This window comes from Gastrolobium bilobum, unplaced genomic scaffold, assembly GCF_033153095.1.
Source record: "Gastrolobium bilobum isolate Gb01-03AN ecotype WA unplaced genomic scaffold, APGP_CSIRO_Gbil_v1 utg11321, whole genome shotgun sequence".
NCBI classification, from domain to species: domain Eukaryota; kingdom Viridiplantae; phylum Streptophyta; class Magnoliopsida; order Fabales; family Fabaceae; genus Gastrolobium; species Gastrolobium bilobum.
This window is the reverse complement of record NW_026897751.1, coordinates 298,715-324,340: the sequence shown is the minus strand read 5'-3', so window position 1 is coordinate 324,340 and position 25,626 is coordinate 298,715. Positions and strand designations below refer to the sequence as shown.

At 35.5% G+C, this 25,626-nt stretch overlaps 2 protein-coding genes across 2 annotated transcripts; both read right to left on the bottom strand.

Moving 5' to 3' along the window:
• Positions 1-7,607: 7,607 nt before the first annotated feature.
• LOC133309874 (mediator of RNA polymerase II transcription subunit 22a-like) lies at positions 7,608-11,730 on the bottom strand. The gene is made up of 4 exons (XM_061510729.1): positions 11,595-11,730; positions 11,185-11,467; positions 8,693-8,758; positions 7,608-8,201 (listed from the first exon to the last, which is right to left on the bottom strand). Exons 2-4 carry the CDS (start codon positions 11,362-11,364, stop codon positions 7,962-7,964), a joined length of 486 nt encoding a protein of 161 aa, XP_061366713.1. The 5' UTR covers positions 11,365-11,467; positions 11,595-11,730; the 3' UTR covers positions 7,608-7,961.
• A 12,667-nt stretch (positions 11,731-24,397) lies between these two features.
• Positions 24,398-25,000, bottom strand: LOC133309870 (uncharacterized). The gene is made up of 2 exons (XM_061510723.1): positions 24,985-25,000; positions 24,398-24,834 (listed from the first exon to the last, which is right to left on the bottom strand). Exons 1-2 carry the CDS (start codon positions 24,998-25,000, stop codon positions 24,398-24,400), a joined length of 453 nt encoding a protein of 150 aa, XP_061366707.1.
• Between the last annotated feature and the right edge of the window lie 626 nt (positions 25,001-25,626).

The window sequence follows — 25,626 nt, the reverse complement described above, 5'->3', positions numbered from 1 at the left end:
GTCACATGTCCTCAATACAAATATATATATATTCAAGATGTCATGAATCACGTATACATGCCATGTTATGCAATCACACCCAACAGAAAAATGTATTATGATGTAAAATGCATGCATATATCATATCATCCTTTCATATTCTTACCATTGGCTCATCATCATCATAACATACATAGAACAAATGTGAGCAACACATCACAATTCCATACACTAGCCAATAGTCACATTAGGTAATATCGCCTACACATACCTTGGCACTTTAGCTATTTAAATCAAGCATTCCACAATTATCCAAACAATAGTGCATAAGCCCAACGTTTCAAGAATGTTGTGCACCTAATTTAGAGGCATAATAAATCAGCATACGTTTCACTTTATTTCAATAATTAGCAACAAGACCTCAAGCCTACATGTCCTTATACCACTCGGCCATAAGGGTTCTTTTTCTAAAATTATTTTTGAATCTCATTTAACCTTTATAAATTTTTATCAATGAGAAATTCTTTTAATATTTCCAATATGGCAGAATCGATTTTCATGCTTCTCCTATGGAAAATTCCTAACTTTAATTTTTATAAAATACAGCAGCCCCATCCTACATTAATCAGTGAAAATCCTAGCACCCACATCCTATATAGGTTCGGTTTAGGTTGACATTATATATTTGCCATTTAATTAATTACACAGCCATTACCTACAAGGACAAGGATGTGCTCAAGAGGCATAAAACATGCTATTAAATTTATTTAATTCATGTAAGGTTGATACTGAAATATATTCCTAAACCCCCATTAAATTCAGATTTGGTTTCTTAGGCTAAAAAGTGCTCATGATCTATTTATATTTTTGTCACATAATCATCCCTATTAAACCATGGGTGTGCTATAGATACCTATAAACAGGTTGTCCATCTAGTTAAAAAAAAACTTAAAACACAACCAAGCTCACTAAAACAGAATCGGTTTAATCATACTAAAGCTCAAGACATTAATTCAAAATTTCAGCTAAACAAAGCCAAGGGTGCGTGAAGGGAAACCTATTTATCATGCTGTCTAATTAGTTTAAAAACAGACTTAGCATACCCCCAAAATTACCAAACAGAATCGGTCCAAAAATGTTAATGACAATATATTCTAAAGCTCACTAATCCTTAATAGGTGCGTTAAAACAGAGGGTTTTAGGCATGCTGTTTTATTATTTTGATTTACCAAGAATATTTGATGCACTAACCTATAATCAAACAGCCCCCAAAGTTCATCAAGAGATCATTTCAAAGCTTTTTTTTTTTTATGCTTTCAATTATGGTCCAAGAGCATAGCATGGCAGAATCAAAGAATATAAAATAACTAAGAGGGTTATTTCCTAAGTATGCCTTACAATTTGATCAGAGGAAAGAATAGAATGTTTTGGTGCCTACCTCTTGTGAGTTCACTAGGAAATCGAATGGAACAAAGGAGCAGCACACTCAGCTCTTCAACGATGGCTGTGCGCACCAAGGGAAAGAAGGATGTTCTAGAGTTCAATCCTCTTTACTTATGGACCTTCGACTGAATTGGGGAGGAGAGGAAGGAATGTAGCTTAAGCTCCAAAACTTCTTGCTTGTTGTTGCACGGTTAAGTAAGATTAGAGGAGAGAAGATATGCTCAAGTGTCTTGCTATTTTTCTTTCCTATGGAGTTCACGTCCTGTGGAGGAGATGTGAGAAGGAACATGCAAGCTTTGGTCCCCTCCTTTAATATGTCACGGTCTTTGTGTGGGAGGTGCGGATGAGATGGAGTTTTATGTTTCTCTCTAATGTTTCTCATGGTCAAGAGAGGTGGGAAAGAAATGGAACGAGTCAAGTTTGTTTCTGATTCAATGAGATAAACATTTTGCTTGTTGCTCACTCATTCAGCGCCCAAGGAGAGGAAGTGTGAAAGTTTGAAGGCTGATGGAGGGTGGATAAGTTATCTAGCCTTAGAGGATGAGTTGTGGGTCACAAAAATGGGGCCTTGGCCTATGCATGAGAAGGGAGCTTCCAAGTGTCCTCCTTGAGCCAAGGTGTCGTGCATGCAAAGGGTGGAAGAGACTTTGTTTGACACACAATAATCATGCATTGGCTGATTTGGTTGTGATAAGGTAGCCAACCAATCAGAATTTTCTTACACATCCTAGGCGTACATTTAGAGGAAATAAGGATGGGTTTTGGCCATGTGGAGATCACTAACCAATTAGGAGTTGCCTTGTGAGATTCTTAAGATGAGGTTAGGATAGATAAAAATATTGGGCTGAACCTAAAATGTTCCTTAAGGCCCTTGGCCATTCGGCAATCACATAAAAAGAAGCCAAAAATTATAAGCCCAATGGTGTTACTAATTTATGTATTAGCTCATAAAATTATAAGTTCCCAAATTTTTTAAGTATTTTTTTAATTTTTGCTATATGTTATCATTAATTTATTCCTTCACCTCTTAACTAAAATTTCACAGGCCTAAAATAATTACTCACTTACCATGGTGATTCAAATAATTCCCTAACTTGAATTAATTCCTTTCTTGGAGAAAGTAGCTATATAATCCGCAAACCATCCATGTATCAACACATAAGTCAAATTCCACATGTATCCATATTCCTCATGGCAATATATGTATATACACATATTTTCCTAATTTAGTGGGATGTTACAAAATGTCTCATTTTTAAAATTAAATATTTATTTTCCATTGGAACATGAATTGGTTCCATAATCTAATTCAATTCCATCCTAGCCTATACAAGAGCATCATTTTGAAATAAATGTCCTACACCTTCCTAATCGTACTTTAAATAAGGTTCTAGTTAGACGGGATGTTACACATATGTTATGCATTAATTTTAGTGGATGTATTTTGGGTTAGCAAGTTGTATTGGGTTTATGATAGGGTTTAGGCAGCCCATTTTGGATGATGCATTTATTTTGGTACAATTAGGACCTTTACCTACATTGCATTGATCTTTTTGTACTTGGATGTTCAATATTTGAATGAATATAATTGGCCTTTTTCGCACATTCAGACTTGTTGGTTCTATGCATTAATATGAGTCTTTGAAATCGTAATTATTGTCATATGTAATTTGGAATAAGATTAGTGCACATCGTGCTTCCGGCATCCCATATCTACGAAATCAATCCACCACCAGGTCATATTGTATGTTGGTATTAGACAACAATAAAAAAAATGCACAAAAAATGGGTGGACCAGCAGCTGCTGCTGCATAACCAACTGGTCTACCCGGGTAACACATACTGGTGTACCCAGGTAGGGTGTACCCGGGTATATCATTACAAGTTACCCGGGTAGACCAGTTGGTTATGCAGCAGCAGCAGTTGGTCCATCCATTTTTTTGCATTTTTTGATTGTTGTCTAATACTCAAACCTTAACTGACTCGGGGAGGGGGTAAAAGGGTATGGTATACATTCAGATTGTGTAATACGAAACGAGTTGAATGCTTAACATAACGGTTGTCAACAATGTATGTTATGCAACACAATACATAACTAATACAAGATAGGGTTTAGGGTACCATAAACAAAACACAACAATACATTTCAACAAATGCAACACAATACGTAAACCGTATGTCATTACAAAATAAAGTACTACACAGAAACAATAAATAATCATGCTTGTCTTAGTCTCAATGGACATGTACGAATGTTATGTCCAACTTGCTTGCAATGCTTGCATCTGCTCTGACTGCTCGAAGGTTGAGACTCAACCCAATCCATCTCATTCTGAATCCTTGAAGACTTTGGTCTTCCTTTTGCACATACCAACCGTGCATCCGAAATTACAGTAGGCCCAAAAACGGATGGAATCAACAATTCATTGCCAATAGGGTATCAGTGTGCAGCATATACTTTAGCAATGGTTGGGATTTTAAAAATAGGATCCACATAATCATAATGGTTTAACTTGGCTGCCTTGCAAACTGCTAATACATGGCTGCAGGGATACCTACTTGCTGTAAACCTACCACACTGACATTTACGATTGATTAAACCCACTCTCATGGTGTCACCAACCTCGTGTGTAGATTGATTGTAGGCATCCTCAACCTCAAACAATAACAGCTCACTATCATATATCCTCACACGATAAGTGCCGGCCAATTCATCATTTTTTTGCAAAGCTGCCTCAACCTTCTTTGAAATTATCCAACCTTGTGAGATATCTTTTTCAATCGCTTCACGTCTCTTGACGAAATACTCAACGAGTCTACTAAATGTCATCTTGACCAATGCAGTTATCGGCAGATTACGTGCTCCACGAAGCACCTTATTCACACACTCAGATAGGTTGGTTGTCATATAACCAAACCTACGTCCTGCCTCATCATACGACCTGCAGCATTGTTCTTTCGGAATCACATCCAACCATGAAGCAACTTCATGATTGTTGTCGATAAATTCCTTGTATCGAATGTCAAAATTTATCTTTGAACATGCGTACCCTGTAAAACAATCATCATATATGCAATTGGTTAGTTATGATGTTATAATGTATATGTGAGTAATTAAACTGCTAATACATTACCTAATTTCATCAACGTTTTCTTCAATTCCACATTCCTAAAGCGGGTATTGAAGTTGCTTCCGATGTGACGTAGACAAAATACATTATAAGCATATGGAGGCTGCCACCCAGCGTGATCTTTCACCGCACTTATGATGGTCCAATGACGATCGGATATTAGACAAATACCTTGCCTATGTGTGACATGAAAACGTAAAAGGCTAAGAAACCAGGACCAATCATCCAACCTCTCACCTGGAGGAACAACAACAAAGGCAATAGGGAGCAGATATCCATCTCCATCCTGAGATGTTGCAATCAAGAGAGTTCCTATGTACTTCCCATACAGATGAGTGCCGTCAATTTGAATTATAGGCTTGCAGTATTTGAATGCTTCAATGCATTGGTGAAATGTCCAAAAAACCCTGTGAAATATGGCCCTGTCTGTATATACCCGACGTTCGTCAAAACATTGATTTGTATCAAGCTTGAACACAGAACTCACATTCACCTGCGTCATATACGTCAGCCAATTGTGCATGAATCCATACGATTTCTCCCAGTCACCATACAACTTAACAATGGCCTTCATTTTTGCCTTCCAAGCCTTCCTGTACATTATGTTGTATCCATATATTCTCTGTATTCTCTCTTGTATCAGAACTGGTTTTGTAGATGGATCTTCCTTTAACATATCTGGAAAAAAAAATAACTTTACCATATTCTCAAAAAGAAGCTTCATTAATTACACGGTAGAATACATACTCATTATAGCCGCACAAATGACATCTGAATCCAACTGTCTATGATCCTGTGATAGGCCTTGATTCAGGCATGTGTGATCTTGACCCCATTTACGGACCACCCAATTAGCTCCTTTCTTCAGCTTAATTGCCCTCATATACCAGGGACAACCGTCAGCATGGTTTTTACACTTCATAACAAATCTTGACTCGTCGCTTTTTTCAACTATGGTTGTCTTGCGCCCCTTCATACAATGTATCTTCACAGCATGTTGCATTTCAGGTTTGGAGCCAAATTCTTGTTGCACAAATAATGGATCTCCTAACTTCCAACCTCCGTGCAAGTCATCATCCCCATATAGGATCTCCAACTCGTCATTAGGGTGCGCCCAATTAATGAAGGAATAATGTTGGCTTTCATTCCAGAAAGGCTCCACCGCAGTCCTTGCACCTAAAGATCAACTCTCATTTGTCTGAATGAATACCACCATAAATAATAAATTGTCCAAAGCAAATGTCCAAATTTAATAACTTACCACTACTGACTGGGTCAACATGAAGTGGTGACAAGGCTGGGGTACCCAGACTTACCGCCCTCGTGTCAACGTCAAAATTTCCATCCACGTCAGTGTCCGACGAATCACCTTGTGGAATAGCACTTTTAGGTTCTCCCTCATCTTTGTTGTCCACATACTCCTCATCTTCATCCTCTTCATCCTCATCCAATGCTACATAAGGAGGTGCGGAAGATCGTACAGCTGTATCTTCTTGACCAGTACAGTGTGCAGTAGTGGTTGTATGCACCGGTAAAGATGAAGACTGACCAGCATCAACTTCAACATATACCTCAATATATTTTAATACTTTTCATCCAACAAACGCAACTGTTACGAACTCCACACCTTCATCATCATTGATATCGTTACCAATGTAGTATATTGTATCCATATCCACTACAGTCTCTAACCTGGCTATCATGCGATGGATGGATTGTATGCCTTCTAACCCCATTTTTTGGAGAATTCTCTCCTTCAATTCATTGCATGTAGTGTCCAGTTTGATTTTCATCATTTTTGTTTTTCCTTCAAATCAAACACCGTTCGGACCTTCAAAATGCTTTCCATTGTAGTAAATAACTATAGAAACCATGTTTGGACTTGAACTCATCTTTCACACGAAAATTAGATCTAGGTTTTGGGTTTGGAGGTTGGTTCGGATTTTTGAGCACAAAATAGGAGTGTGGAGGTGTAATCTCAATGTCCACCCAAAATTAAGCTTTCTGAAATGATGAGATGAAATATATGTGTAATGTTTTGGAATAGAGAGGTCAAGGGAGAGAGATTTGGGGGGCAAAAAACCTAAACCTCGCAACAATAGCCGAAACCCATTGATATTGGGGTTTCTGGTCGAGATATACCCGGGTACACTCCTCCCTACCCGGGTAAATAATTCAAGCAATTTCCCAGGTGCCAAGAAAAATACTCGGGTACACCCCTCCCTACCCGGGTAGGCACAAAATTTTAAAAAATACTCGGGTAGGGTGGGGTGTACCCGGGTAAGCTTGGTGGTCAACGGTCAAATAAGGACAGATTGATGTTATATTTTTTGAGAGGGTTAAATTTTAGAAATAGTTTATAATGAAGGTCAATTTGGTAATTAATTATTAATAAAGAGTTATAAGGGTCAAAAAGCCCCAAAAAAAAAGACATGTGACTTTGAACTCAAACTAAAATATTATTCTTTTTCAGTAATTTTTGATATGATTATTTTCTAGTAAGTTAGAAATTAGTATGAGTGTAAAATTTTGTAATATTAAAAAATGAATAGATAATTACTAAAAAAATAAAGTAAAAGTGGAATCTATAAAAATGCTGGAGCATAAATATTTCCCATAAGATTAAAAAGGTAAAGGGTAATTACACTTACCTACCTTAAGATTTGTGCATATTACGTTAACGCTTTTCTTATTTAAAAATAATAATAATAATAAATATACATTTCTTATTTTATGTACAGTTCTTTCACTTTGACACTTATTCTCAGGAAGTTACATAAATCTACCAACTTCATATATGGACCCTACACAAGGTACCCTAAAAAATAAAAGAAAGTTAGTTTAATTTTTTCAAACGAAACGACACTGGAATTATCGCTAATTTCAGGGAAGATAATTGTAAATATAATGAAAATTCTCAGATATCTGAAGTCAAATGCCAGCACATCAATCACCTTATTCGTATGATTATGTCTCCCTTTTATGCAACACATTCATATTTTCCGTATGAAACTTGTAATAATCCCTGTAATCTTTGCTTTTGATAATGTTGAGATGAGAAATATAAGGTTTCATATATCAGAAACCTGTCACAGCAGCTATAGCATTTGAGATTGTTTGCTTCTCAGTAATTAGTAATCATTTGAATGAGTGCACAACGATTCTCCCCCTTTCCAAATTGATTCCCCATTCCATATTGCCACAATTACACCCATACACTCAAAACGAGTGAGGCTATATTCCTTTCCATTTTCTCAGTAATAGAATAACAGTTTCTACTTCCTAGTCCTAAATAATAGTCATCCAAACAAGGAAATAATAGAGCTTAAAAAAAATTAAGTGGCTTTTATACCAGAAAAATATCAAGCGACTGGTGCAAGCTGCATTAATAGATTCTCAAGAATCTCACTACGGTTGCAGATTTTGAATAGTCTTCTGTGCAGAAGAAGAATAATGAGATTCAAGTTCTTTCAGGCTAGCAGCAGCTTCTTCTCCAATTCTAGATAATAGGCGGTCTGTTTTTTCTCCAAGTTGGTTAAATTCAACCTTTCTTTGCTCTACATGGTCATTAAGAGAAGCAAATCCTGAAAAGATAGCTGTCTGCTTCAGCTCTGACACCAACTTAAGTAGAGAATCTGCTGCCTGGACCTGTTTTATTGATCAATATACAAATATGGGGAAAAGAAAATGATCTCAGTAGCCCTTAAAGGCAAACACTAAACCTGTCAAATTGAGCATACTAAACAAGGCTTGTATAAAACAAAGGAGAGATACTATTGTTACTTTTGAAAGAAATAATTTAGTATGAATGAAAGACAAAAACATATAATTTTAATTGAATTATATCTACAAGTATTGATTAAGATACACCACATAAAAGAACTAATTGCAAAGTGTAAAATTTCTAGTGTAGTCAGACACAACACACCACTCCTATAGGAGGTAAGGTACTGACAAGCAAACTTCTCTCCATACTGACACCAAACAACTGAAAATGTCATAACGTATAGTATAAACTTATACTATCATGTCTTATACGTCACACCAAACAAACCCTTATAAAACTCAAATAAAAGACATGATGTCTTTGCAGGCATGCTTGCTTAGAAGCATAAGAATCAACACAACTGCATTCTTACCATTCTAGCAGCACGCATCTCCATCATAAAAGCTTCCTGTGAATTTCTAACCGGTGGATCATTTACCTGAAAATATGCACAGTTGTATGAATTGAGCAAATAAATTATGCACATACAGAAAATTGAATACATTCCAACTATTACTAGTGTTTGATAACACACAATTAGTCAATTGGATGAGGCTACATTCACCATTTTCTTGGAGTTACAAAAACTAACAAGAAGAAGTTATTCACAAAAAGTAAAAGAGATACATCTTTATCTATTGATGTGGGATCCCTGAACATAAAGAGACATGACGACAAAAAATTGTGACTCATTTCCATTGATACACTTGGGCAATTTTATTCTCTTAAACTAAATATTGACAATGAAACATACACTGTTTTCTATTTCCAAGATATAAACAACAAAGAGAAGAAATCTGACATTAACATTCTCAAAAAAATCATGTTTATCTTTATCCCTAAACCCCATCCAAACCTCCTAGTGGAACTGCTAATGGCAGGTATCTATAAAGGATACACTCAACATATTCTCAATGCAAATGGCATTGCCCAATAAAGATAGTTTCTTTCATACGTGCCTCTTCCATTACGAAGTCTTGGTCCTTTCTGTCTGGCACAAAAACAAGCCAGCTTCTCTAATAAGGAGAAAGGTTCGGAGGGTATATCCCAGGAGGGATAAACAGTAAGGGGCAGTAGGTTAGTTAGTTAACACAAATGGTTACAGCAATAGTTAGTTAGGAGTTAAAGCTTAAATACCATGAGTTTTACGTAATAGAGCAAATTGAAATGATAGTTTGTTAACTTAGGGTTTGTGACGGAGATTATCTCCTTGTACATTCTCTCTCTCTTTTCATAACTGGATAACATAATTCTCCTTTCCCATAATCCCATCTTTGTGGTTTCTTTACCATTCTCCAACAATTCTAGACTATTTTCATTCGGTTCCTATCACTTTCATTGTGCCTAAACTGCCTTCTCATTGTTTAGGCATCTCAATGAATAAGACAACAGTGACCAAACACATTTAATTTGATTTTCACCTAAATCAGTTCTATAAGACAAATCATGTAGCTCATCCTTAGTGTCCTCTATCACTCTTCTCTTCACTCTAACCCATTGCAAGTTCTATATGTCATGTGACATATACAATTGAAAGCTCAGAGTTAACCTATATTCCTTCAAGAACAAAATATAATTTGTTTTACAAGTTAATACAAAGTTGCATTGCATGCATGTAGTGTAGGAACCAAATTATCAAACTATAATTATAAGAAGATCAAGCCAGACAGCAAATTATGACTTCCAAATGGCACTCAAATTGTACAGTGTTCAAAAGTCCATCATTGGATTTGGGTAAAAAATAAAACAAATTCCAATCCCAAAAGCTGACGCATCAAACCAAAGATTAATTAGATATCATTAACCAAATAATGTCAGACTTCATATTTGCTTCCGTGCAATCAAAACGCCAATCTCCAAGATGCAATTACACAAGATACCAGGATTGTCATTTATTAAAACAATCAAATCCATAAGGTATCAAAATGGGAATGAAAAATTACAAAGACCATCATTTGGAAAAACCATATTCCCATAATTAACATGAATTAAATTTTGGATTAATTGAATGCCAGTAACCATCAAGAAAGAATGGATACGACATGGGACAATGACTTAACATGAAACGGACACGGAAATACGACAAGTTTTAAAAGCTATAGGACATGACACAACTATAGTACAACATATAAAATTAGTATAAAATTAACATAAAAACACAAATCTTAAATCAAAAGAAAGAATCGATGTTTTAAAAGTTAGCATGAGCAATTGCAGACATAACAAAATGCTATCACTTGTCAAATTATTGTGCTATTCTCATCCATATTATTGGTATAAAAGCAAACCCTTGTGCACAACGCTCCCTAACTTTGCAAAGGAAGGTGCAAGGGTCAATTGTGCATTTTCATAAATAGACTGTTTCCTCGACTCGAACTGGTGATCTTCAAGTCGGAACAATTTCATCACTGCTCCAAGCTTGTCCACAAAGGGAAAACCCATATTATTGGAATACAAGTTCAAAATTACAAAAGTAAAAAAAAAAAAATGTTAAATGCAGCAAGGAGTATGGGTATGGCAAATATTTTGAAGAGGAACTTGACACAAAGTTGGTGTTGTGGCCACCTGACCCAAATGTAGCAAGTTTGATGAATCACATAATCATCTCATTGCAAATGCAAGATAAAGCTGCCTACTATAAACCAACACAATGGATGTCACCCTTTCCTGAATCCTAGAACTTCATAGCACCAAGGCTACCCTTTTTGTGCTTCCATGTTAACCATATAGAGTGAGAGACAAAGTTCATAGTTTCTTCAATTTGAAAATGACAATTACAAAATATACGTGGCAATGGGTTATCACTTATCAGAACAACAAAATCCAAAGGTATGAAAATGCACGAGGGAATTAAATATACCCTACCCTGGCAACATTGACGAGGTGGCTGAAATTGTCTACAATATTTGCGATATCACCTTCCACTTTAACCAACAGCGTTTTCTGCTTCTGAGCAGCCGCCGCAGCCGCCGCCGCAGTAGGCCCGCTTCCACCACCACCACCACCTAACCCTCCTCCTCCTCCAACTGCTCCACTTTTATTCATTCTCCTTCTCCAATCTCAACCACACACCCGTTCAAAAGATTGAACAACAAACTTTCAAGCTTTCTTTCAATTTCCTTCCACTTTACACTGATTGTCAATTATTCTGATAACCCGAAAAAAAAAGTAAGAGAAAAAAAAAATCTTAATTAGAGAAACGCTCCGTGACGAAGAAGACACTCGAGATCTGAACCCGATAATGAAACTAAAGCCAAGCAAGGTGAGAGACTCACCGGTGACCGCCGTGGAGAGCGGCGGCGTCGGGTGGCTGTCTCAGACTCTCCGACTTCCCAGCTGCTTCCGGCGCTATCTTGTGAGAATATAAGAATAAGTTTTTTAAATTTTAAGTAAAAAAACGAAAAATGTTTCGAATTCCATTGCATTTGGAGATAAAATTATTTCCTCAATATAATTTAAAGAAAAATTGTGTGTAATTTTTAAGGAGGTAAAGTTATGTCATTTTAAGCGAGAGAAAGAGATAGATATAAGGGAGAGAGAGAGGACAAAGTAAAATAAAATGTGAGCCTCATCTCTTTGTGAGAGTGAAATAACATAAGTTGTGTCGTTTAACATAACAAACAATTTTTCAATAATTTAAAAAAGAAAAGTTATACTTATCATTTTTTGGAAGAGGTTATATTTTTAGGGTTATACAAGTAGGGATAGGTTATTCTACTTGCCATTTTTTTAGTCTAACTTTGCTTACTACCCTAAAACACTGTTAGATCATAATCTTAACTAACATTTATCTTTCTCTCTCCTTCTGAGATTCTGATCTAATGATATTGGAGGATAGTAGGCAAAAAATATGATAGGTAGAATAACCTATCACATACAAGTATTATGTTATAGGAATCCTCAATATTTCCAGCGAGACAAAAGTGAAGAGAGACAAACTGATAGAAGAAAAGAGAAAAGAAAAATTGTGGACCCCACATTTTCATTGTCTGGGCAAGGAAGTAACTTTTTTTTTCCTGTTGCATAATATTCATATGGGATGGGTTATTCTATCTATCATTTTTTCTGCTTACCTTTGCCTACCACCTTTCAACACTGTTAGATCAGAATCCCAACTACATTTTTTATTGAGTAAATACCATTTTTCGTCCCTGACAATTTTCACGAAGTCTATTTTAGTCCCCAACAATAAAAAAGACTCATTTTAGTCCTTAATTTTACAAAAATAGGGTCATGTTTGTTCTTCCGTTAGTTGGCATCCAACGGCCCAACTAACGGAGCACACGTGGAATGTTAGTTTGCTGAGTCACCGTTAAGTATTCCAGTGTGGAAGTGATACGACGTCGTTTTGAATATGCCCTTATGTCTTCTTGGAGTTTTGGACAGCTGACCCTAGCATCGAAGGTCATATTTGCTCTCTAACAAATTTATCAAAGCCTTATTTAGTCCTTAACACTAAAAAAAATGGACATGAACACCTCTGCATCATCACCTCCAGCAGCTCGGGCAGAATCCCCTTTTTGTTCTTCAGCTGTTAAAAAAACGTGTACTTAAAGAACCACGGAATTAACACATGCTGAAGATAGGTTGGAAGGCCCACACAAATAACAAAAAATGCAAAGGAAGACCTGAGATAAGTTTGAGACGAGAGCAACAATTGCAAAATGGAGGTACAGTAGATAGTAAACCATGATAAAAATGTGTTGATAGTAACCAAACAGAACACTTGATTGTTTGCTATATTATTATTGATGTACACAGCATGCCCCTTACTTGACGTTGATCTTTCATACAATAGAATACTTTTTTTTTCAAAACATTGCTTAGCATGTATTTCCTCTAAAGAAGCTTTCTTGTTAACTTAGAATAAGAGAGCAAATACAACTGGCGCAAAAATTTCTGAGCACAAGAAGCATAACTAGATCAAAGATTACTTGTACGATGACACGCACAATTGTATAAATAAACCTCCAATACAAACTTGATAGAAGAAAATAAAGAACGGAGGCAAATATTATTTTAATAAAAGACAAAAGTAATGAAATACATTTTCACCAAAACAACAAGTAATTAAGTACCTGAAAAATGGAAAAACTAAGCTAATTCTAATTCAAAAATAAACTCTAAAGACAAATTACAGAACCACCAATGAGCCAAGCCAGCGACCAAGTTCATGAGGATCATCTATCTATAAAATTCTAATCAAATTCCAGTTACATATACAAACCCCAACCGTCAACTTAAAAATTCAGCAACTTAATCCTAATAAGTTAATAGAGTCACATATTTCCCATTGATAATTATCAGTAACATTTGTATCAGATAATTTTGATAAGTAGAAGAAAGCAAAAATATAAAATATGAAGCAACGAGGATCAGATACCATTAAGTTGGTTCTTGGTTCCACAGATTTACTTAACTCAGATTAAAAGAGCTATGAAGAAATTAGTTTTGGTAAAGCTCAACAATGAGATCAAATTCTAACTCAGCTTTATCTCTTCCACGGAGAAATGAATCACTAACAGCTTGATCTGATTTCTTAGAACTTCTAGCAGGCTGTTTTGATTCTTTATTTCAACTAAAAGTTAGGCTGCAGCTTTTCTTCAAGACTATGAAATTTTGACCATCAACATGGAATTATGTTAAAATTTTGACATTTCATGGAACAAAATAAAGATAAAGTTCTGTAAGCCTGATTACTATCTCTTCCTTTTGGAACTTGTTCTGATACTAAATATAACTATATAAAGTCAGTAGGAAAACTTATTCTACTAACAATTTCACAGAGACAGAAAAGACCAATCTGAAAGTAGTTTGTTATCAACACAAACTCCTGTCTAAATAAACAAAACATCAAAAGAAAGGCTCTACTAGTCACAGTAGTCACAGATGAACAATTATATAAATCACCATAATGTCAACTATATCTGAAGGATATTCTATCAAATCAAAATAAAACATTTCATATATTTCATTTCCATTGCAGATCAGATTACCAAGTTTACAGAACAACGTTAATTTATACCTCCATCTTCAGGGATGTTAGAAGTCCACAAGGTGAGGTTATCCCTCATAAGCTGCATAATGAGTGTGCTGTCTTTGTAAGATTCCTCACTCAGGAGTATCCAACTCAAGATTGCTACATCAAATGCCTGCTTGGCAAGGTGACAACCCCTGAAACACAAGTTCCATGTGAAATTTGTTAAAAAGACTAACTTAGGTACTTAGCATTAGAACATGATAACGGCAAGGGAGTGTGATATATTTCCAGGAAGAAGATAAGATTAGGTATACCCCTCAAACACAAGTTCCATGTTGATTGATAGATTACAAAGTTCTAGAAGCATTGAGGTTCCACTAAGTTGCAATCATACATTTAAAATAGGGCCATTGGATTGCTGCAGTGGTGGTTTGAAAGGTTTGTGGTTTGCTGCAATATGCCTTGCAACTTCTGTGCTCATGTCCATTTTTTTAGTGTTAAGGACCAAATAAGGCCTCGATAAATTTGTCAGGGACCAAATAGAGCCTTCAATGCTAGGGTCAACTGTCCAAAACTCCAAGAAAACATAAGGCATGTTCAAAACAGCGTCGTATTACTTCCACGCTGGCATACTTAATGGTGACTCGGCAAACTAACGTTTCACGTGTGCTCCGTTAGTTGGGTCGTTGGATGCCAACTAACAGAAGGACAAACGTGGCCCTATTTTTGTAAAATTAAGGACCAAAATGAGCATTTTTAATTGTTGAGGACCAAAAGGGACTTCGTGAAAATTGTCAGGGACGAAAAAGGGTATTTACTCTTTTTTATTTCTCTCTCCTATTGAGATTCTGATCTAACGATATTAATAAGTGATAAGCAAAGATATGTAGAAAATATAGTAGGTAGAATAACCTATCTCTATTTATATTACACATGTTTTTATTTTATTTTTTTAAACAAAAGAGGTTATATTTTAATTAGTGGTAATTATAACCTTCCCCAATTAAAAATTGATAGAGATATAAAAAAATATAATATATTATAATAAAATATATATATATAACATTAGCCGAAAACTATTATTTTTAAAATAAATTTAATACGTCAATTTTATAAAATTCTAATTATACATTTGAATAATAAAATAGGATATTAGCTTGATATGCTAAATTATTTTATTTTATTTTATTTTGGTAAACACTAAATTATTTTATTTACTTTTATATGATATTTACATTAAAATTAAATGTAGAGTTAATATATATATATATATATATGTGTGTGTATACACTTAAAATTGCATTTATAATATACATAGAAAATGCATTTATATAAAAATTAAGCGCTTATCTAATCTCATATTGAATGAGAGAAAAAAAAAATATTTCATAGACACATAGTAGTGGAGTCCATCACCTAACTTATTACACAAGAATAATTTTTTCCAAAATTTAAATAGTATAAAAGAGGTAAACTTGTATTAAAGACATAAATAGTTCTCATGTTAGTGGAAAGTTATCTTCTCGTGTCACTCTCAGTTCAAAATTCGTGCCTATTATTTATTTTTCTTCGCCTCACCACAACTTTGCGCCTAATGCATGTTTCAAACTTCTCCCATAGGTGAAGTTGAAACCCCTATATTAAAATATTGATTTCCGGTAATCTATAAGTTATCAAAATTTGAATCCATTAATTTGGAATGTTAAAAAAAATATTATTTGCATAATAATTATTAATTAAAACCAATGTTATTAGAATCGAATCGGTCATTGACCTGGCTGAGGTACCGGGTCACTGGGTCAATGGTTCAACCGGTGGATCACTGATTAAACCGCATGAACCGGATATATATATATATATATATATATATATATATATATATATATATATATATAAATTTATATTTTATACTTAATTATATAATAAATATTTTAAATGGTGCCATCTCAGCAATAACCTAATGTAGTCTAATGATATTTACTGTGTTGTATATCCTCAATGCTAGGGGTTCGAATCCCATCAGATGCAATTTTTGAAATAATTCTGTTAACTTAATAGTTATATAATAAATATATTAAATGGTGCATTTTATTCAACAAGTGATGGTAGCCTAGTGGTATGAAGTGGCGCTCCTCACTCCAGTGTGCTGGGTTCGATTTCCACCTATTGCGAAAAATGAAATATTTTGTAACTAAAAAATCCGGTTTAAAGAGAAAATCGGTACCAGAGATTTTCTGGGAATCAAACCAATCCCCTTTGGAGTGAGGAGCACAGCGCCACCTCTTACCACTACGTTACCCTCATTTTTTGGCTTACTGCAGATAATTTATATGCAGTAAAATTAATTGGCACTGAAAATGAATTTGTGCGGCACAGAAAACAAACGTAGGATAGTATGAGAGAAAAAAAGTAGAGACAAATTAAATGTGGGTCCCACATTTTATATTAAAAAAGAAAAAAATTAATTGGCACAGAAAACGAATTTGTGCAGGAAAAATTTTTGCTCTCGTCGCAGGAGAGCATGATTTACGTGTGTTTGTGTGTGTATGTATATATATCCGGGTCATGCAGTTCAACCCATGACTCAGAGGTTGAGCTTTTGAACCAATGACCCGGTATCCCGACCGGGTCAATGATCGATCCGATTTTGATAACATTGATTTAATATGTCATATATCTGGATCATGCAGTTCAACCTATGACTCACCGGTTGAGCTATTGACCCAATGACCCGGTATCCCGACCGGGTCAATGATCGATCCGGTTATGATAACATTGATTTAATATGTCACGTATATTTCTTCATATTTTGAATATTAAACAGTTTATTATATATATATATATCAATTGGCATGATTATATTTGTTGACAGATTATGACAGTTTCAATATGATATTGTATAAAAATATTAATTAATAAAATTTTTATTGAATAGAATTAACTTAATTTTTCATATTTCAAGATTTCGTTCGAAAAATTGATTCATATAATCATTATTTGAAAAACTCTTGAAAATTTTGAATTTGAATTTTTTAATTAATTAAAAATAAAGAATATTTTGAAAATGATAAAATTATTTGTTGTTTTATAACTGAATTATTTTTTAATACGTAGTTTATATAATATTAGAAGATTTAATTTATAATTAGGAATATCTTTGACATTTCATTTACAAAGTGTCTTGTTTATCAATAATACTAAATTTTATTGGAAATGTTATTCTTACAACCTATATGTTTTACCATCTTTTTTTTTTCTCTATTAGATTAATTCTTAATTGACGGTTTACAATTTTTCTTTTCTTTTCTGAATTTTACCATCTCCCACGTTCTTTCTTCTTTGTGTGAATATAAGAATAAATTTGTTAACTTTTAAATAAAAAAAAAGGATTATCATTTCTGCTCTGTGGCAGATATTTTTTTCTACCATTGAGACAAAAAAAGGAATGTGTCGTATCTCACCTTCCTCTATGCTTTCTCTCTCATTGTTTTATGTCTAAGTGGCATAAAAAAATTTCTACCACTAAAGCAGAAATGATAACCCCAAAAAAAAAGGAAAAATGTTTTGATTATCGGGAGATAAAATTATTTCGTCAAATGACATAATTTTGAAATTAATAGAGTAATGATAAATCCTAAAAACAATTAACTCTTTTTAATACAAAAATAAATATAACATTACTGGAAATTATTTTATTTTAAATAAATAAATATGTGAATTTAAAAAAATTATAATTATACATTTGAATAATAAAATAAGATATTAGTTTGATACGCTAAATAATTTATATATATATATATATTATGATTTTTACATTAAAATTAACTGTAGATTTAATATATATATATATATATATATATATATATATATATATATATATATATATTCTAAAACTTAAAAATGCATTTATATAAAACTTTAAATAGTATAAAAGAGGTAAACTTATATTAAAATATGGATTTACAGTGATCAAAGTTATCAAAATTTGAATCCATTAATATGGAATGTTAAAAAAATATTTATAATTAGATAATTTATTTATTAAAAAAATAAGAAATAGTAAACTCTTGACATTTGTCTTCAAAGAATTTATAATCGGATAATTTATTTTGTAAGTTTTTATAATTTAATTAAAAAAATTTGCATGTGGGATACCAAAAAAAAAAAAATTAAACGGTCTCGTATAATTTAAACATTTTTAATAGGATTTTTTGTTTATAATTTTTTTTTGTATTTAACTAATTTTTCAATTAGATGTTTATTATAAAACTATAACTAAGTTCTTAAAATCTATAATAAAGAAATAGCTTCTATTGTTATCAACATCGACTTTTTGACTATTTTGCCCTCCATCAATTAGATAATATCCTTTTTGCTCCTCCCCTGAAGCATTCCACTAATCTGCCTCTGTTTAATCGATTAACCCACGGGCTTAATCATTAAACAGTTAAAAAGCATAGAAAACACAAATCCCGTGATTTAATCGATTAAGCCACAGTACTTAATCGACTAAATAATGTCAGTGACCTTTTTTAAACACCCTATTTGTGGGTGGGGTTATTAATCACACCCTAATCGATCACAAACACTCAAAGCCTCATCCCTTTGGATTTTTGCCCAAAAATGCGTGGTGGGTTCAGAAATAAACATCAAAGTGTATACACTCTCATATTGGTATGTATTATTCGATTTCCTCCAAAAAAAAATTAGATTTTTTATTTTGGATTCATGAAACCTGGATTGATTGAAAGTGGTTTGGTTTGAATGGCTCTCTTTTTTGCATTGATTCTTCGATTTTATGCGTGTTTACTTTAGGTTTTCATGAATGTACATGGTTTGGGGTCTAGGTTTCATAGGTTTTGGGAATTTTTTTCCTACGAATTTCAGTTCTGATTTTTTTTTCCGATTATGTTTATTTCTGTTTGTTGATTTTCCGATCATGTGTTATTGTAGGTTTCCTTCCCTTATCATGCTGCCCGTAGACGATATGGTAAGAACACCGATGGTAAAAGACGGACGAAGCAACGCCAGAACCGTCCTTCTTCTACAAGGCCACAAGAGGCTAACACTGAGTCCGTGGACCTAGAGCCGGCAAAACGGGCTCGGCTCGGCGGACCAACTCGCCCCACCCTCTAAATGGGGTGAGGCAAGCTGAGTTTTTTAATCCATCTCAAAAGCGGGGCTGGCTCATTTTTTGGCGGATTTATGGCGAGCCAAGATGGGTCAGTGTAAAATAGGCTCGGGCTGACGGGCCAACCCGCCAAAAATGGCGGGTCGGGCTGAGTTTTTCAGCTCAATTTCAAAAGTGGGGCGGGCTGGCTAATTTTTTGGTGGGTTGATGACGGGGCGGGGTGGGCCGCCCTCTTTGCCACCTCTACGTGGACCTCTCATTTGGCTATTTGTTTGAAGATGATCCTTCGGGACATGCTGCATTTATACGAGATTTTATGAGCAGACCCATTTGTCAGCCGAACTCACTTGATACAGAATTCTTTATGATGGAGGATTTGACATAGTAGCGGTGTTGGAGGGGGCACATCTGAGCGTGTTGGCTGAGATCATGTGTCCCTATTCAGAGGTTATGGTGAGAGCCTTCTACCATAACCTCAACTACATATAAGGTGAGCTAAGGTCCCGCGTCTACGGGCTGGACATAGTCATGACGGCTCTGATATGGTTGGAGCTATTAGGCTACGACTTTGATGGTCTTCCACAATGGAGTATGATGTGGATAGCTGATATGAATAAGGAGACAATACAAAATGATCCATTACAGTTTTCAAATGGGCCAATCACAAGATCAAGGGCCAAAAAGTTTAAGAAAACTCTTAGTGGGATGATTCAAGAATTATGGACTAATCATGAAGACATCAAGTCCAAATCAAATCCTAATCAGAATTTAGTCAATGCCATCAATGCAAAGGAGGATGAGTGGAATTAGTAGCATCAAAATAATAAAAGCTTAGTGGAGTTGATATTATCAATGTAATAATAATTTAGTGGGTTTATTTTATCTTTTCCCAAGTGATGTGTCTTTTCCCCAAGTGATGTGTCTTGTCTCCAAGTGATATGTTTTTTCCTATTCTTAGAGGGATGTTTCAATATAGACTTTTAGTATAAATAAGAGGGATTAAGGCCTTTGTAAACAGACTTAGAAGTTATAATATAATAGAGAGGTATATTCTCTTTGGTTCTTATCTAGAACTCTGAACTTATTAAGAAGCTTATTCTTGTGGCGTTCAAACCAGACTTATCACTCACCTTCTTCTTTCTTGAGTGTGGCGTCTTTATCTTTCTTATACCTTTGGTTTTTATCTTCCATAGATAACGGGTCAAGGTTCTTTATTTTTGTTTTAAATTCCTGATTGTTGAAACGATCCAAAATAAATTGGTCTTGGATCTCACTATTCTTGGTGAGGTTCATATCAATAGCAATTTAGCAATTCCTAGATTTATGTGGGGTGATGCTATAGAGGAGGCCTGATATCAGACGTGGGTGAACTCTTCATTATACTACTGGATTGCTTAGGGTGTGCATGACAACCTTACCGAAATCAATTCTTTTTTAATTTTTGTTCCCGGAAACAGAAATGGATAGGAAACTCGTTTGATAAAACCAGTTTATTTTTTTGTTCCCGGGATGAACCGGTTTAATTTTTGTGCTGGGGAACAAAAAAAGAATCAGAAAATTTATGCTTTTTTGTTCCCGGGCACAAAATGAGAAACATTTCTCTCTCTCAATCACTCTCTACCTCTACCATCATCACCACCACCACCATCATCCCGACACGACTGCTGCCACCATCGTCGCCGCCGTCATCATACCACTAGTATCGTCGTCACCACCCCTCGCCACCACGATGACACCGCCACCATTTACCACCACCTCCACCTATCACTACCACCATGCCACCGTCACCACCACCACCAGTACTGTCACCGCTGCCACCACCACCCCACCACTACCACCACCACCATCACCATTATCGCCACCAACCACCACCACCATCATTGCAACCACTGCCGTCACCGCCACCATCGCCATCACACGCCACTGCCATAACCCCCATCGCCACCACTACCATCGCCACCACTGTCACCAACCCCAACTACCATTGTCGTCACCACTGTCGCCGCCGCCGCCGCCACCAACCGCCACCATCATCGTCACATCCATTACCATCACCACCATCGCCACCACTACACCACCCGTGCCACTACCATCACCACGCCATCGCCACCACTACCACCATCTCCACCACCACCACCACCACTGTCACCTACCGCCATCGCCGCAGCCACTGCCACCACCGCTACCACCACCATCATGATGCCTTCACAACCACCACCACCACCACCATGCCACTATTACCATTGTTGCCGCCACCAACCACCATACCCACCACCATTGTCGCAGCCACTGTCGTCACCTCCACCACCACTACCACCGCTGCCGCCACCATTACCACCGCCATCGTCGCAACCACTGCCATCACAACCACCACCACTATCTTCACCACGTCACTGCCACCACCACTACCGTAGCACCGCCACCACCACCACAACCACACCCACACCATATGGAACGAAAAGTGATGATCCGAAATTTTTTTATATTTAATAGGAATTAATTTTATTATATTAATTTGTGTTATCAAACACACTTCTATTCTCGGAATAAAAATAGAACATGTTATCAAACACAATTTTTTTCTCAAAAACTGTTCCAAGGCGTAGAAATAGAAAAGAATTGTTTCTTTTCATAAACAGTGCTAGGAAATAGAATGGTTGTCATGCATACCCTTAGTGTTGATGCTCATATATTGCACTACGTCATCACCCATATATTGTTGCCACGAGCTTTCAATCATTCAAAGGTGCTTAAGGGTGACATTCATATAATGTGGGCTATCCGTCATGGCGTACAGGTGAATTGGAGGCACTATATTTGCTCGATAATGGTCAAAGCCAAGTATAAGGGTGCACTTCAACTTTCCTCTCTAGTTCAGAGGATATTGGAGTATTTTGGTGTTCCCATGGACACTGGCCAGCTGAAGAGCTGCACAGGCTATAATGCCAAGTTTGGGAAGCGTCTATTGGAGTAGTGAAAGATCTCCAAGAATAGGTAGGGTGTGTGGCAATTCTCAATACAAGGTGAGATTGAGGTCCCTGATGTTTCCCCAGATGCAAACATGGTTGAGGCTGAAGCAGATGATGATGATGAGGATGATCATGTTGACATGGAGGAGATTGTTGAGCCTGAGGGTGAATTTTCCTTTCGTGATGTCATGAAAGGCATCAATGCCACACTTAAGAGGATAGGTAAATTAGAGCTTAAATAGAAAAGAAGGTGGAAGAGCCACATAGAAAAGAGGAATGAAAGGTTTTAGCACATTCAGGGACAATTCAAGGGATTAGAGGAAAGGTTTGGTCGTCTAGAGATTGCATGAGGACGAGAGGCTGAGGAGGGGGCTGATGTGTCAGATGAAGAGGAGGAGGAGACTGAGTCAGATGACGCGGGGGAGAAGATTTAGGGATGTCTATATGCATTTATTTTGTTCTTGCAATTTATTTTGTGTATTTCCTTTATGTACCGAACCTTTTATGTAATGAAATGGATGTCTACTTGTTTTATGCTGTTGAAGTCGTAACAAATGATTTGAACTAGTCATAATATACGAGTACATATGAAATGAATCAAGTTTATGTATTTAAAAATACTAAATAATGTTTTGGTACATCGAAACTAACTTTAATAGCAATTTTCGTACATTTAGGGAATCATGTAAGCATATATGTATTTTGAGACCACAAATCCCTTCCCCAAGTCACATTTACTGAGTTCATGAGTATAGAAACTCATTGGACCAAAAAATACTCGTGGAAAGAGATCCATATAGCTTACAACACTGGTTTAATTGATTAAATTATAAACATCACGCATTTATAAAAACATGTTTGAAAAGGTTTTTAAATAATTATAAACATATTTCCAACCTTTCTAAGAAGTTGGGAATCGATTCCTTGTGAGCAGGAATCGATTCCCACTCATCTGAAAAGTTGGGAATTGATTTCCACTCATTTGGAATCGATTCCCACTTATTAGGAATCGATTCCTATTGCACTAGAAGACGAAAACAACGGCTATAAACGGCTAGTTTTGCGAAAATAGGTGTGCAAAGGCTCTTGGGGGCCCTCTATAAATTGAGACCATTGTTCTATTGATTGGACAACTCTTCTTGATCATTATCTTGCTTTATTTCACATTATTTGCTTACTTTCAATCATCTTGATCATAAATCATCTTTAAGCTTTATTCTTGTGAGAGTGTCAATACCCATAGTTCTTCAACTTGTATTATTTGTACTTTGAGAGTACTTAGCCATTGTTTAAACACCTCCATTTGATTTTTTGAATAGTTAGGGGAGTGGACCCTATACACTTGAGAGGTCACCAAATTCCTAAGAAAATTTCGAGTAAAAAAATTTATAAGGCATTAAGAGCCCGAAGTCTTGAAAGGTTGTAGAGGTTTGTCAAGCACCCTCAAGCTTGATAGTTAGTGAAAAGAATTGATCGAGCGGCTTTAGTCTGGACGTAGGTCACGGTGGTGGTGACCGAACCAGGATACATCTAGTTTGCAATTTCTCTAACCTTAAACCTCTTACTTTAGTATTGAAATTGCATTTTTAGATTTATTTATATATTTGCTTGCTTACGTTATTGTTCACACACTTGCTCTCACACTTAGGTTTTTCCTTACTAAATCACTTTACTGAAGAAATACTCTTTAAAATATCAATGGAGGCACTTTGCGAAAAGATTTTGTAAAACTCAATTCACCCCCCTCTTGAGTATTGAAGCCACTTGTCCAACATTCAATACATGAACAATTCAAATCACAATATATGAACAATACATGAACAAAATTTGCATACATCACATTACAATACAAATCACAATACATGAACAATTCATTACATAACTCATTGCAAAAGATAATTCAAGTCTGTGTTTCCTCATTGGACATGTACGTATGTTATGACCAACTTGCTTTTACTGCCTACATCTACTATGACTGCTTGAGGGTTGAGACTCTACTCAATCCATCTCATTCTGTATCCTTAAAGACTTTGGTCTTCCCTGTGAGTGAACCAAATTTGCATTCGAGATAATGGTTTGGCCATTGCCTTGTGGAATCAACGACTCATTGCCTATCGGATACCAGTGTGCAGCATAAACCTTAGCAATGTGTGGAATGGAGAATACAGGGTCAACATAATCGTAATGGTTCAACTTCTCTGCCATGCACACTGCTAAGACGTGGCTGTAAGGATACCTTCTAGTTGTGAACTTCCTATATTGACATTTGCGATTGATCAAGTCCACCCTCATTATGTCACCAACATCATGTGTAGATTGGTTGTAAGGGTCCTCAACCTCAAACAATTCCAAATCCCTGTCATAAACCCGTACACGGAGACTCACTGTTAATTGATCTTTTTTTGTATAGCATCCTTGTAACACCCTGTGTATACCTGGTTTGTTAACATCAGAATGGTATTAAGCGCAACTTAATATTACTTACTTGCAGCGGAATTAACGTTAGAATTACTAAGTGAGAAATGCGGATAAACTTTTTCCTTTATCCTACATGTTACAATTTGCATGATTAATCTTACACTTACCTATTATCATAATCATCGTTAATTATTTACTTGTAATGTCCATTGATATCAAAATTATCCACTAATTATTTTATTGTCATACTTAACCATCAACATAATTAATTATTCATTTCATGACAATGTTACCAATTTCTTCTATTATCTAGTCAACCATGACATGTAATAAAGACACACCCTAAGATATCTGTTCACATCTAAATTATTTATTATAGCTATTTTCCTTTTCATTCATATTTATTAAGGAACCACACTCCTTAGAAGTGGGTTTAAGCCTTACATATTTAAGTTCCATAAAGTCACAAGCCTTTCTTTTAAAACATTCATTTTTACTCCTGTTCGCCCAGAATATCCGAATATTTTTCGGGGACATATCCGGATATGGGATATGCCATATCTGGATATCATATCCGGATATCAATATTTGGATATTAGATCAACCATATCCGGATATTCCATGACAGTGGCGAAATGGAATATCTTTCTCTACAGGCTAGGGTTTAGCATTTAACCTCATTGCCCCATATTACTTCACCTTATGCTTAGTTGTCCTTACCTAAGACATACCATCATGTAATCGGTTTAATTAAGCTATTTCATATCTTTCTAGGCATCTAAGTTGTCATATTTGATGGTGTTTAAACA